The sequence below is a fragment of the Pseudopipra pipra genome, chromosome 1, assembly GCF_036250125.1.
Source record: "Pseudopipra pipra isolate bDixPip1 chromosome 1, bDixPip1.hap1, whole genome shotgun sequence".
NCBI lineage: Eukaryota > Metazoa > Chordata > Aves > Passeriformes > Pipridae > Pseudopipra > Pseudopipra pipra.
This window is the reverse complement of record NC_087549.1, coordinates 109,168,685-109,181,940: the sequence shown is the minus strand read 5'-3', so window position 1 is coordinate 109,181,940 and position 13,256 is coordinate 109,168,685. Positions and strand designations below refer to the sequence as shown.

At 39.5% G+C, this 13,256-nt stretch overlaps 1 protein-coding gene across 2 annotated transcripts in view; it reads left to right on the top strand.

The window, feature by feature from the left end:
* The window catches only part of AVL9 (AVL9 cell migration associated), a 41,662-nt gene that overhangs the window by 5,834 nt on the left and 22,572 nt on the right, over positions 1 to 13,256 (top strand). The window contains exons 1-3 of one of the 2 annotated variants that reach the window (XM_064670444.1): positions 1,246 to 1,269; positions 10,535 to 10,655; positions 12,449 to 12,534. In XM_064670444.1, the coding sequence (XP_064526514.1) occupies positions 1,261 to 1,269; positions 10,535 to 10,655; positions 12,449 to 12,534 (216 nt within the window). In that variant the 5' untranslated portion in view covers positions 1,246 to 1,260. Of the gene's footprint in view, positions 1 to 1,245; positions 1,270 to 10,534; positions 10,656 to 12,448; positions 12,535 to 13,256 lie in introns of those variants that run through there. The other variant, XM_064670433.1, reaches the window with a different exon arrangement.

Here is a 13,256-nt window from a genome sequence, read left to right as displayed (position 1 = left end):
CTCCAAGCTTTATTTACGTGGGGAGGCAGAGAGATGATAGTCTCTGAGGGTGTAGGAAGGCTTAAAATATCACGAGTACTCCAGAAATAATTAATTTTGAAGGCAAAGTTAAAAAGAGAACTGATGTATTTGCAAAGGAGAGGAAGGAAAAAATTCAACAAAGCTGGGAAAACTTGTGGGTAAACGAGCTCGGCACAAGTCCCTGTGATCCCCAGGCTGGTTGCTGAGGAAGTACGTGGTCCCTTTGCTACTGTACTGCCTGCCTTGCCACAACAATCCCCACCTTCTACTGATGCTGTGAGGCTTTGAGGCTAATTGTATCTGAGTAAACTCAGGCTCTGTGTCAACACCACTCAGGCCACACATAATCTCACTTCATTTGGGGCAAGGAACAGCTTTTCTGCACCCAGTGTCCTGACCAGTTCTGCACATCGATGCTGACCTTGTGCAGCAGGTGACCATTGTCTCATGTAGCCTCCTAAGGGCTTGAAATTATTCCATATTGCTTTCGACTTTCTTTAACATACACATTTCTTACTGTGTTGTGAAAAAAAATTACATCTTGTGTAGTAGGAAAAGTGAAGAATTACTGTGTGTGTCCTGGGCCACTCACACTGCCAGTCACTTTTGTTTGCTTGGGATCCTTGATCTGTAAATTAACGGCAGCATATCGACCTACTTCTGTGTACTCCTGTGGAGAATGACATTTAAAACTCCCACAGGTATGGGAGTGGATTATTGTAAATACTGAAAGGCATATTCCCCTGGAATCCTGAAGTTTGTCCTAAGGATCTTCAAGGTACTTGAACTTTTTAATGTGTGATGTTTGCTTTCTCCAAAACACTGCCTGAATTGCTTGTCTGTGCGGGACTGGTTTTGTGCAGACTGTGCTTGAAGATCAATCCCTCCTTCTTGCCTGAACAAAGGTTTTCTTTCTGGCATGCAAAGGAAACCTAAAAGCAGGAATCACACAGCTGATACCCAGTTTAAGAGGAGAGCCTGAATATGATCTGAGAGGTAAGAATGCCCTTTAAGACGTCTTCCTTTACTGAGTTGTGTATGTGCTCCTCGTCTTCTGAGAGCTTCCAGTACTTGAGCTCTGGAAGGTAGTGCTTATTACAATATGCAGAAATCAGCATGTAACATGGCTCGAGCAATCCGTGTATGACCCTTTTTACTTTTTTCTAGGGAGCCTGTGTCTTCAAGCAGAAATGTTGGCAAGTTAGGCTTGACTTTGCAGAATTAGGAGATGTCTAAGGAATGAGCGAGGTCAGGCTGCACTTTTTATCAATGCTTTCGAGAGCTGCCTACATTTCCAGATCTCCTGTGCCCTTGATTATAGTGCTTCTTTTTGAGAGGGAAATACTGAAGTCGTTCTCTTCATTAGATTCTGCAGGCAGAAAAATTCAGGGGAACACTTCTAGCTTGTCTCAGTCTCCGTTTTGCTTGCTGTCTTTCTTCTAAGGCTCTGATTTACTGGAGAATTACTTTCTTCTCCTTTTTTTATATTTGTTACCCTAGTAGTTGTTGTCATTCTGTTAGGTGTGCTTGAACGTAGAAGTGAAGTGTATGCTTTTTTGTCTCTACAGTTCTTGTGTCTTTGTTTTGGAGGAGGATGGTAGGTAGGTTTTATGCAGTAGGTAATCTTGTCTAGTGATTACACAAAATCCTGTTAAAGGAACAACAGAAACAAAAATGACTTGAAAAGGAACTAGGCTGGAATCAAGCAAAAGTGCTTTGATCCTGCTTCTGTTGGTGATAACCTGTAAAGATTAGCACAATTCCTTTGGTTTTGTTCTTTCACTTTAAAAGACTGCTATGAGCATGAAATCTCCAGATGAAATTAATCATAGCATATACAAAGATTAGTCTTTTGTCTAAAATACATGGATTTGATTACATTCAACAGGTGGTAACTTTGAAAGAAGCTTCTAGGTTTTATTAGAGATACTAACTGGCACGGGACGCTGATCATTTTAAATACACAACACATTGGTGAGTACACGTACTTCTGTCAACAGTGCCACTGATTCTGATCTCTTGTGTAGAGTTAATGATGAGTTCCACTTTTTGCATATCTGTGTAATCCACTAACTTGGTATTTAGTGTTCATTGTTCAAGAACTCCAAGGTATGGTTGATTTTTCTTTATTTCTTTGTTTCATTTCTTTGATTAGTTTTTCGAGCTTGAAAGAGCCCTATGCTTTGATAATGTTGCAATTGCTTCTGTGAAGCCCCAACTAGGAAGTAAAGTAGTTCTTTCAAGGGTTTCATGCAGGGTGTTTTCTGCATAGTTGCCATGATGTGTGAGTTCAGAGAAGGTTCCTAAATAGCCATTTGCAGTTATGTAATGCTTCCCATAGTCATCATAGTTAACTTGTCTTATGATCTGTCTGTTCTTTGTATATGTCATAACATCTGAGTAGTTATTTAAACATTCTGCAGCAGCAACCTTGACCTTTCTCTTTTGTAAATAAATGAATGCTAAATCAGTAAAATAGGTATTTCTGAACTTCTGCTGCACCTTCATCTGCCTATTTCAGAATGTTTTCAAATTGTAACTTGAGCTCTCAGCACCTGTATAAAGGTGGCAATGTGATTTACATACATACAGAATAGAGGGAGGTTCAAAGCTGCACAGTCACCCAACAGAGGTCACTCCAACCAGAGCATACTGGAACTTGCAAGGCTCAACTTTGTGTTCCCTGTCCTAATATCGCCTTATTTGACAATATGTGCCTAATTTTGGCAATCCATCTCGTAGCTTGTATGTGGTGCTGAATTAATACACCTAAGCAGAATGCTGTTTCTAAAAGCTCTCTCAGAAAATTGTGGATGCAAGATTTAAAAGCAAGTTCCTTGCCTGCTCCAACATGCTGGGGGGCAGGATGTGGGGCTGCCTGCTTCCTGGGGGTTACCGAGGGCAGAGTATGTTCTGTACTTCATTTTGTTACTGTATTTATGTAGCTTCTCAGCCTCATACTTGATAGTGAGCCAGATTTGCTCATTCTCAGGAGTAAATCTGATGTTAAAACTTGTAAGGAAGGAGCAAATTCACTGAGAGCCATTCTGTGCCCGACAGACATCCGTGGTGAAGAGCCTGAAGGCTTGTTGGCTAGTAAGACAAGGTGATGGCTCACTTGGACTGCACCAGTTCGGCAGTAGATGCTGTATGAATTACACACAATGGCTGTTTCTAAACTGATGAGTATAAGTGCTTCAAAGCATGCCTGCTGTCCTGGTCCTCCATTTTCCCAGGGAATGCTGGATTCACTGTACCATTTGTCAACTTGTTGCCAGCTCCATTCTAGTGGGAACCTGGGCATGCAGCAGAGCTGAGGAGAGGATGCACATCTGAGTCTTGTGGGTGATGAGGTGTGGGTGCTGTCCCTGGGGAGAGGAAGTGCCACCAGTCCCTGTAGCTGGGTGTGTTCATTAAGAGCCAGTGGGTGCAGCAGGTTGCGTGGGTGAAAAACTGGCTGCTGCTGACCCCAGTCTATACTGGCTGCTCTGCTGGGCAGACATCTGTCAGGGGTAGAGCTAAGGGTGCCCTCACTTGTTTCATCAAGGAATTTGCTCTCTCTGACAACTTGTGCCTTCTCAAGGGTTCATCCTGTATGAATTCTAACTTGCTTTCTGTAACAGCACAAAGTCCTCTCTTGATGGCACGGAGCAACTCCCCTTGGCTGGAATGGTTGCGGTAATATTATGTTCATTTTCTGGGAGGAGTGTGGGGTGGTTTTTGTGTTGTTATTTACATTCTTACTGAAGAGATTGATAGGAGTCAAAGTTCCAAAGCACACAATTTATGTAGGACTTGAACTGTATGACTGTAAAAGTAAAGTGTTAAGCAATTGGAAAGAGTGTGTAGAATGCACACTAGCGTGACTTCAAAAACAAAGGTTTTGGTGTTTCAGGTTGTTTTATCTTTTAAGGGTCTAAGTAAGAGTCAGAGCTTTACTGATCCAGTCAGAGTTTTTGAAGAAAACTTGAATGGTTATATTGTGAATCTGTAGCCATACTAATGGTGTCTTAGAACTTGTGTAAGTGGCCACTCTATAGCTTTAGCAATATTGGGAACATGAGGAAGTTCGAGCTTCAGTAACTGAAAGGATAGAAAAGACTGTGCTCTGCCTCTTTGTAATACAAGGATTTCTTTCACTGTTACTGTGTGTGTATGTAGTGGATTTTTAAATATATTTATATAAATTTTTATCATACGTATTCTTCATATATATTTTTATATTTATATACATACATGTTATACATAGTTGATACAAATAATAATATTTATTTAAATGTATAACATATTAAAAATCTGCTGTTAGAGGTCATATTACTGCATAGGCATTGTTAGGTGGATGGGCTCTTAAGCTTGTAGGTCCTGATCCATTGATTCTGCCGTGCAACAATGGGGAAGGTTTGTCATTTAAGTCTGACTAAATTATTATTTAAATAATAAATTGTTCTCAGTGCTGAAAGACAAACAATGCTCTTAGATTTTCATTTGGCTGTGTACTATGGTTGTTATGGTAATTCAGATAAAATCATTGGTGTGCTGGTCTTCTCTGGGTCTTGCTATGCTAGGACTAATAAATCAAGAAAACTGATTTTAGAAATCTCTATTTCAACTGAAAAACAAATACTGACTTGTATGAAAAGAGGTCTCAAGTTTAAGGTGTAATTTTAATCTATTGGATTTTTTGATTACTGCTGCTTAGTGTTAAACTCAGTACTCAACATGTGGAAGGGTTGGTGTCCTTGAAATTAAATGTGTTGTAATGATTTATAAAGGGAAAAGATTTTCTAAATAGGAATGTAGCAAGTGAGTTTATATTGTGACTGTTCTATGTAATAGTCACTCCACTTGTAAGTGGAGTATTTTGAACATGTGATAGTAGATGAAATGGGGAGGATGGGGAGGTTATACTGACTTACCAGCACATTTTAAATTATCACTGTTTAGTGTTCACTGAGGATTTTATTCTTACTGTGATTGCTAACACTTTAACTCTTTTCACTGAGAACAATCTTACCTGAGTATAAAGTTCACCAAAAATTAATGCCAACTACACGTCCGGTATTTAAGAGTGAGAGTTTAGGTGGACATACATGTATATTTTGGAAATTTCTCTTTTGTCAGTGTTCTTCTTTAACCTCTCCTTTGATTTTGTACTTGGAATTTAGTAGAAGACAATGTCAATGCATTTTTCTTAAAAAAAAAGCTATCATGTTTGTCCCTAAATGTAGGAAGTGAAATACATTTTTCCTTGCCTGCACTCATCTTTTCTTGCTATGTGTTAATGAATGTGTAGTAATTTAACAGGTTGCCTGGTACTTTTTTTAATTTTTTTTTCCCACAAACAAGATAGGACTGAGTGTCTGTAGGTGCTTTATATCCAAACTAGATAGATTCAATACAAACTGCATATAAAAGGTTAGTTAATGCAGAAGAATTACAGAAAAATAAAAAATGTCAGCTTCAGAAGTTCAGTTGTACTTCAGTTTAGGGAGTTTTTTTAAAATAATATTTGAAGTTGGTAATTCACAACAGTTTAAGTATTTTGTCTATTTTGTTTCTCCCCTAGATCCCAAGACAATATTCTGTATTGATTTTAGCTCTGAAATCCATCAGGAGCTGTCTGCTTGGAAAACATAACAGTCTGAGCAGGCAGAAAGCATTGCCATCAAAACCCCTTGACAGGTGTGAGCAATATTTCCAGCTGGAATGAATATCCATGACACTTGGAAGAGTAAGAAATGTGTGGAGATACTAGTTCATGTTTTATGTAGTTTATTTTGAAATTTCTGGGGAGTTTAGCTTTGAATTCGAATTTCATTTGTTGAGGAGTCTTGTTTAATTCAATTGAGGAGGCAAAAAACTGTAAAATTCGGCAGTCAGCTCTGAAAACTTGCATGTATTTCTTTGTTCCTCTTGACTACTGAGCTTTATTGAAAGATTTTGTTTCTCTTATTTGCAGGCATTTTTGTAATGCACACATATATTAATGACAAACAGGGAAATTGAAGTGCATTTTTGTGCATGCACGTGCATGTACACGTGGAGTTACATAAAAAGCCATTATACTTGAATAGAAAAAATGAGCTCCTCTTTCTTCATTCTGTGAAGAGGGGGGAAAAAAGGTGTGAGACAGGTTTCTTCAGTTGTCCTGTCCCCCTGTCATGGTTTGTCTTGGGTTTGAGGTGGAAGGGGAGAAGAAAATAACTTTTTAAGTTACCTTCCCTAGGAATACCACACTGTACAGCTTGCACACACAGGCTGAGAGAGGGTTCTTACTTAGACTCCTGTTGTTCAGAACCTCAGAAATGATAGAACTGAGATTCTCTGTCCCTCCATTAATATCACCTGTGTACATGTGCGCTGCTCAGTTTCAAGATTTTCAAGAACTGTGACATTTCAGCCGTTTTTGTTTTTTGGGGTTTTTTAAGGCTACTCAATATTCTTATAATACCTTGGTTTTGAAATAGTGATTTCCTTCTGTGCAAAGGATTCCTAACTGCAATTAATGCAAATCTGCAAACTGAGCTGTAGAAATCAAGCAGAACATCTAGAGGATGGGGGGAACAGTTAGAGTGAGTTTCATGTACATTAATTCACTCTGCAAGTTAGACCTAGAAGCCTGAGCTACCTCTCTTCAGAGATGATGGAAAGAAACATATCGGATGAATCATCCTTTGCAGGTGTCTGTTTTCTCTGGCTATGCAGAATGCTTAGGAAAACTGCCTCAGCTGACATGAATCCCACCTGCAGTGGCTACTCATTGAATTTCAAAAAGTCAAGCTTTCTCATCACTGAGAACTCCTAAGTTAGAGGAGAGATGGAAGAAAATCTTCCAGAGCATTGCATGCTCTCCTTGCTGTTGGATTGTCCTTTTTCCTGCTTGTTTGCTACTTCCCTCCTTTCAGCAGTACTTCTACAAACTACACAAATGTGATTCCTCCGTAGAAACCAGTGTACTTCATGCATGGATCCTCTTGGGGAGGAGGAGGAATAGTATGTCATAATGTAAATCAGGACTATCATAAAGTATATCTGTAAAATACATTATTTAGGGTCACTTAAGCAGTCTTAAATATGATTAAGCTTTGTAATCTTCTTCCTTATACACACACATGCATACAGAAATTTGTTAAAACACATTTTTGCAAGAAGCAGACTAATTGAAAACAAGATTATCATCGGTATCACTAATGCCTGTTCAGTTTGTTGAATTTGGAACAGACAGAGCCTGCAGAAATCCCTGTTCCTGGGATTATCTGATAGCAGCTGAGGTGTTGATAGCATATTGTGAGCTAGAACAAAGTAGTTCTTCAGCAAATTTCACGCTGTCAAAAGAACACAGGAGCCACATGTCTCGGCTTTATTCTGGACTTTAAAAAGGAATATTCCTTAGTGAATACATGTTTTTCATATAGCTTAACTTGTCCTACTCTTTTCTTTCCTTTAAATTTGTCTTCTAATTCATTTTTTTGTCTGGAATGCAAAATACAATCGTAGTTCTGTAAGTGCTTGAAAACAATGATGTCTTAGATCCTTACTTATAGTATTTCCCTGACAGGAATGATGCTTTGAAGGTATTTGCTAGAATCTAAGGGACTCAGAGTTTCCTCTGTATTCAAAGGGAAGAAGCTCCTGCAGAGGACGAATCTGAATCCCTCTCTGTTGGCCATGCAGTGAAATAAAATATCTGATAAAGAACATGAGTGTAGATGTTCCTTGACTATGTTTTAAAACTTAGGAACTGTGCTTTATTTACTACTAAAATTGTTCCTCCTGTGAGAGTCCAGTAATAAATATGTAAACAGTGTTTTCAGCCAGGCAGTTTGAGTCTGAACAGCAGCAAATGGTATGGTATTGTAGACATTTTCATGAAGCTTCGAGCATTTTAATTTTCTTATAATCTGTGATTTGAAAAGAGTAGGGAATTCTCAGGATGTATGTGTGTACTAAATGGCAGACAGTTTCTCTGCTCCTTGTATGGATGCTACTTCCAGTTTGTCTCTCATTTGAAAGTCTCAGATGCTCTTCTGTTTTGCTTAATGGCATATTTTGTTTAAAAGACTGTGGATTCTTGATAGCTAACTACAAGTCCAGGTCTGGATTTTTTCTTCCTTCCCTTTCCAAAATTAATCCTTTTTCTATTGCATGCCTTTTTTTCTACTCCTTTGTCTAATTGGTCTTTGTGGATTACTTACCTTTAGCTCAGGACTTTGTTCTTTCGCCAGACCTTTTATCTTTTTGTGGATATTTTCAAGAACTCTTTTATAACACGAGTGTATTGGGTTGGCATGGCCAGGTTTTGGTAGCAGGGGAGCTACAGGGGTGGATTCTGTGAGTGGCTGCCCAAAGCTTCCCCATGTCTGACAGAACCAAGACAGACCTGCCACTGGCCAGGGCCCAGGCCATCATGGGTGGTGGTAGCACCTCTGGGATAATGTATTTAAGAAGGAAAGTAAGTTATTGCACAGAAGCAAATTGCAGCCAGAGAACAGAGGAGTGAGAGTATGTGAGAGAGACATTCCTGCATACATCAAGGTCAGTGGAGAAGGAGGGGGAGGAGGTGCTCCAGGTGCAGAGCAGTGATTCCCTTGCAGCCCGTGGTGAAGACTACAGTGAGGCAGCTGTGCCCCTGCAGTCCGTGGAGGTCCATGGGGGAGTAGAAATCCACCTGCAGCCCGTAGACAACTGGACACCAGAGCAGGTGAAAGTCTAGGGAAGGCTGTGACCCCATGGGAAGCCTATCCTGGAATAGGCTCCTGGCAGGACTCCATGATGGAGTCTGTTCCTGGAGGACTGCACCCTGAGGAAGGGACCCACACTGTAGCAGTTCATGAAGAAGAACTGCAGCCTGTGGGAAGGACTCACATTGGAGAAGTTCATGGAACAGTCTACTGTGGGAGGGACCCCATGTTGGAGCAGGGGAAGGAGACCTCTCCCTAAGGAAGAAACAGCAGCAGAGACAATGTGTGATGATCTGACCACAGACCCCCTTCCTGCACAGGAGAAGGTAGAGAATTGGGACTAAAGTTAAGTCCAAGAAGGACTTAACCTACCTCGGGGTGGGGAGAAGGTGTTTTCAAGATTTGGGTTCACTTCTTATTATCCTACTTGGATTTTATTGGTAAAAAACTAATTTTCCCAAGTCAGGTCTGTTTTTCTTATGACAGTAATTGCTGAGTGATTCCTCATGCCCTTATCTTGACCTGTGAGCCTTGCATTGTTATTTTCTCTCCCCTGCCCAGCTGAGGAGGGAAGTGATAGAACAGCTTTGGTGGGAACCTGGTGTCCAGCCAGGGTCAACACACCATAGCAAGGAATAGGAAAACTTGAAATTAATACAGCAGATAGCAAGACTGATTTCTTGTGATGTTTTCTTGTCTGATGTGCTTTTTTCTTAAGTTGTTAACGGTTGCAGACAGAGTGACACCGTGTGTTAAAGTGAAGAATTTCACTTTTCTTATTTCCTATTTCTTCTTTGGTATGGTCATCCTTTACAGGTTTTTTTCTCCTTTTTTTTTTTAATAATTATTATTATTTTAGTATCCATCAAATGTTGAGATTATCTGTATGCTTGCTTTGTCTTGCTTTTTTATTTTCCATGTATACATACCTGGAAAACTTCTATATGTATAGATTTACAGCTCACTATTTTATAACTAAGTGTCCTTGAAGAGGAGTTGCAGTATCAATAAACTATTTCTTTTACTGATAAATCTGTGTTTAGATTTCTTTCAGCAATTTAAGAAATGCCATGGCTGGAAACCCAGAGGGGTATCCATAGGAATAGAAGAATGTACTGTAAAGATGCTGATTGTGAGGATCTGTATTAGACATGTAGTGTAGTGCAAGGAATGGAAAGGTTGTTCCTGTTTCTAGGAAAACCAGGTAAATAGCAAATAAATGAAAGGTGAAATTGGAAAGGTGAAATTGGGGAAAGGAGAAGGAGGTACTTTAGGCCAGCGTGCAGAACGCATTGCAGTCAGGGACATAAAAATACATTAAAGCAGTGCTTTGCTGATAATGTAGTTTCTGAGACTATTCAACGTCCTGTAGGGTAAAAGAGAGACTTGCATGTGTTAGTGTTACCTAGTCACGAGCACTTGAGGGGCTGAGAAATCAAATCTGATGTCAGGATGTGTGTGCACCAGCAATGACCCCTGTTGACGTTGCGGGTGTGGCAATGTGCTGCTGCCTCTGTGCACGCAAGGAAGAAGGTATTCAGCTCCTGGATGATGTTTCTGCTTGAAGATCTTTTTCATTTCTCTTGAGGAAAAGGAATTAGGCTGGGTGGAAGCGCTGTAGAAGCCAAATCTGCTTGAGGCCTGTCAGTCGGACCAAATGAGTCAGTCTGTGGGTGCTTTGAAGGAAGAGACAAGGAATGCTAGCTGGAAAAAAAACTTTGTTTCATACCATTGGTAAAGAAAAGGTGCTAGACTGAATCACAGAGGCTTGCTTGTTTGGTAAGTAATGTATTCTCTCTTTTCCTCCCCTCTGTTTTCATTTGTTTGTTTAGGTTGAATTTTCCTATCCTCCCCTAAAGCCTGGAGAAGGACATGACAGTCACAGCTTACCAGAGGAATGGAAGTACTTGCCATTTCTTGCCTTACCCGATGGCGCTCACAACTATCAGGAAGGTAAGAAGCGAGAGAGGAAAGTTGTATGCACTGCTTCTACTGTAACCCAGAGAAAAATCCTGATACCTGGAGAGCTGATCCATGATTCTTTTTACTATTAGACTTCCTGCACTTTTCGTTTAAGTTGCAAAATACATTGCCAATGATACATTACTTCAAAATTTAACGTAAAAGTAGATCATACAGATGTACCTCCTATATCAAGAAATCAGATGTCAATAAAAACTAAAGGGTTGCATATCAATTGTGTATAGTACTAGCACAAAGCAAGGCTGCTGGCTTTCTCTGAAGTTCTTTGAAGGGTGAATAAACTCTTGAGTAAAGCCTACTCCAGTTTTGATGTGAGGGAAAAATAAAATTCTGAAATGCAGCTTTGTGATGTATGTCGTAATTATGATTTATTTTTTTCCTTCAGTAATTTTAAGATTCTTAAAATGATGTACAAGTCATTTCATGCCAGGAGAATGACATGAGCTTTAGTGTATTTGTCAGCAGAATGAAGATAGAAATATCCCTTTGTCATATAGTTACCAGCAAGTTCACTGCAGTTTTTATTTTGTCTAATATTGCTTTTATTTCTTTGTTTATTTGGCAGTGGTATTGTTCATCACTGTGACATTTATATTTTTGTTCAGTTGTTTCATCTTTTTTTCTACAGAGCAGTGAATAAGGAAGTCACTTTAAAGAGAAAAATCACAGAAACCCTTTAACACTAATTTTAATAAGATTTTTTTTTAAATCTTTGTATACTTATCTTCCTAATTCTTCAGCTTCTGAAGACCTTGTTTGGAAGCAAAGAAAGTCTTAGCAAAATAATCCCCTTCCTAGCAGCAATTAAGAGTTTCTCTGACTCTGGGTCACAATTTTTGTAGAATTTCTGTATTGTTAAATACATAATGAGAAGTAGGGTCCATTCAAAGCTAGGAAAAGCAAGTGCAGCTGCACTTACCTGTGTCTCTCCTGTTCATTTTGTTACTATGAAGCAAACAAAACATTAATAGTTTGTTTCAAAGCAGATTTCACTCATGTTTTGAAAGGCGAACAGTTGTCCTCTGTTTTACTTAGGATTTAGCAACTTTCTTCGAGTAGTAGCAAGTGCATGTGTGTAGGTGTGTGTGTGTATATCTCAAGCCATGGAAGTCTTTCTCTTGCCATATTTTATAGAGATTTTATTTTTCATTGTGTGCTTGCACGGAGACAGTAATTATTTTCTGTAAGACTGGGTTTCACAAATTCTTTTTGTTAGAGTAGTGGTAGTGCATGGATGTCTGTCTTGGCAGTGGTAACAGCTGCTCTGATCTTTCAGCTGTGTGTGTCCTCCTTGGTGTTGGGGTTTCCTTTCCTGTCTTGATTACATTTACCTTCTTAATGGCATCACTCTCCACTTGTGCAGCTTGACTCATAGTGCCTTGCCTTTGCTCCTTCATGCTGAGATGGGGAAGTAGCATGCCTGTAGGTTTCAGTAGTGCTTCTCTGCTGTCAATAGCTGCTTCTGAGAAGCCATCAGCTGACTTATAGGAGCCAGGTTTGGCTAAACATGAGGCTGTTTTCAGAATATCTGTATTAGCACAGCTGGAGATTCTTCCACAAAATATCTTGCAATTTGAGAACTAATTTGGGTCCAGGCATAGGTTTATGTGTGACTTTTTCCTTTTTTTTTTTCCCCCCAAAGTTTCAGAAAATAAGCGTGCCAATATTTTCAGCTGAAAATACTCTTATAAATAAGTGATGCTGAAAATAAATATACTGAACTCTTGCTAGTGACTTACAAAATAGTCTTTTCTTTTTCATAGATACCGTGTTTTTCCATTTGCCACCGAGATGTGGGGATCGAACCACAGTGTATGGCGTCTCTTGCTATAGGCAGATTGAAGCGAAGGTAACTTCCCAAGCTGTGAATTAATTATATTAATTAAATAGTAGGCTTGATGTGTTAACAACCCTAAAAATGCAGTGGCTTGCGTTACACCAACAGCCAAACTGCACGATCGGCTTACGTTAAAAGTCTATAAAAATGTGCACAGTAGGTAGCTACTAAACTTGGGAACTATTGTTTTCCTTACATCAGTGGGCATATTGTGATCTTTTGAAATGTTCAAGGCGATTGGAAAATATATTTTGTTTCTCGAGAGCTAATCCAGGCATCAGCACCAAGGAGCAAAATGCAGCTGTCAGTCTGTCAGGAGGCCAAGTCATGTTTCCAGGAAGTAGGCCTCCTGGGTGGAAAAAGTTGAAATTTCTCCAGTGTGTGACCATGAAGAATTTGAGTATTTTTTGGGATCTGACTGTGCAAGTGTAGTGATGTTTGTCTTCAACTACCCTCCTTTGCCAAAAGTACACTTGCAGAGTAGACCAGATTCTCCCCATTCATGGCAGCTGCTTACTGATACTGAACTTTTAGTGGTAAAGCTGAAAAATCAAGACGAGCCATAGTGTGCCCCTGATCACACTGAGGAAATTAGGCACCTAACCTACTAAAATCAGCCCATATTTTCAAAAAGAGTAATGGTAGGATGATCTGTGCACTTAGATTTGAGAAGTTATTATAAATTTCTTTTAAAATTACTTCCTTTTGCAGTGAAATGCCAAGAATCTGGGATG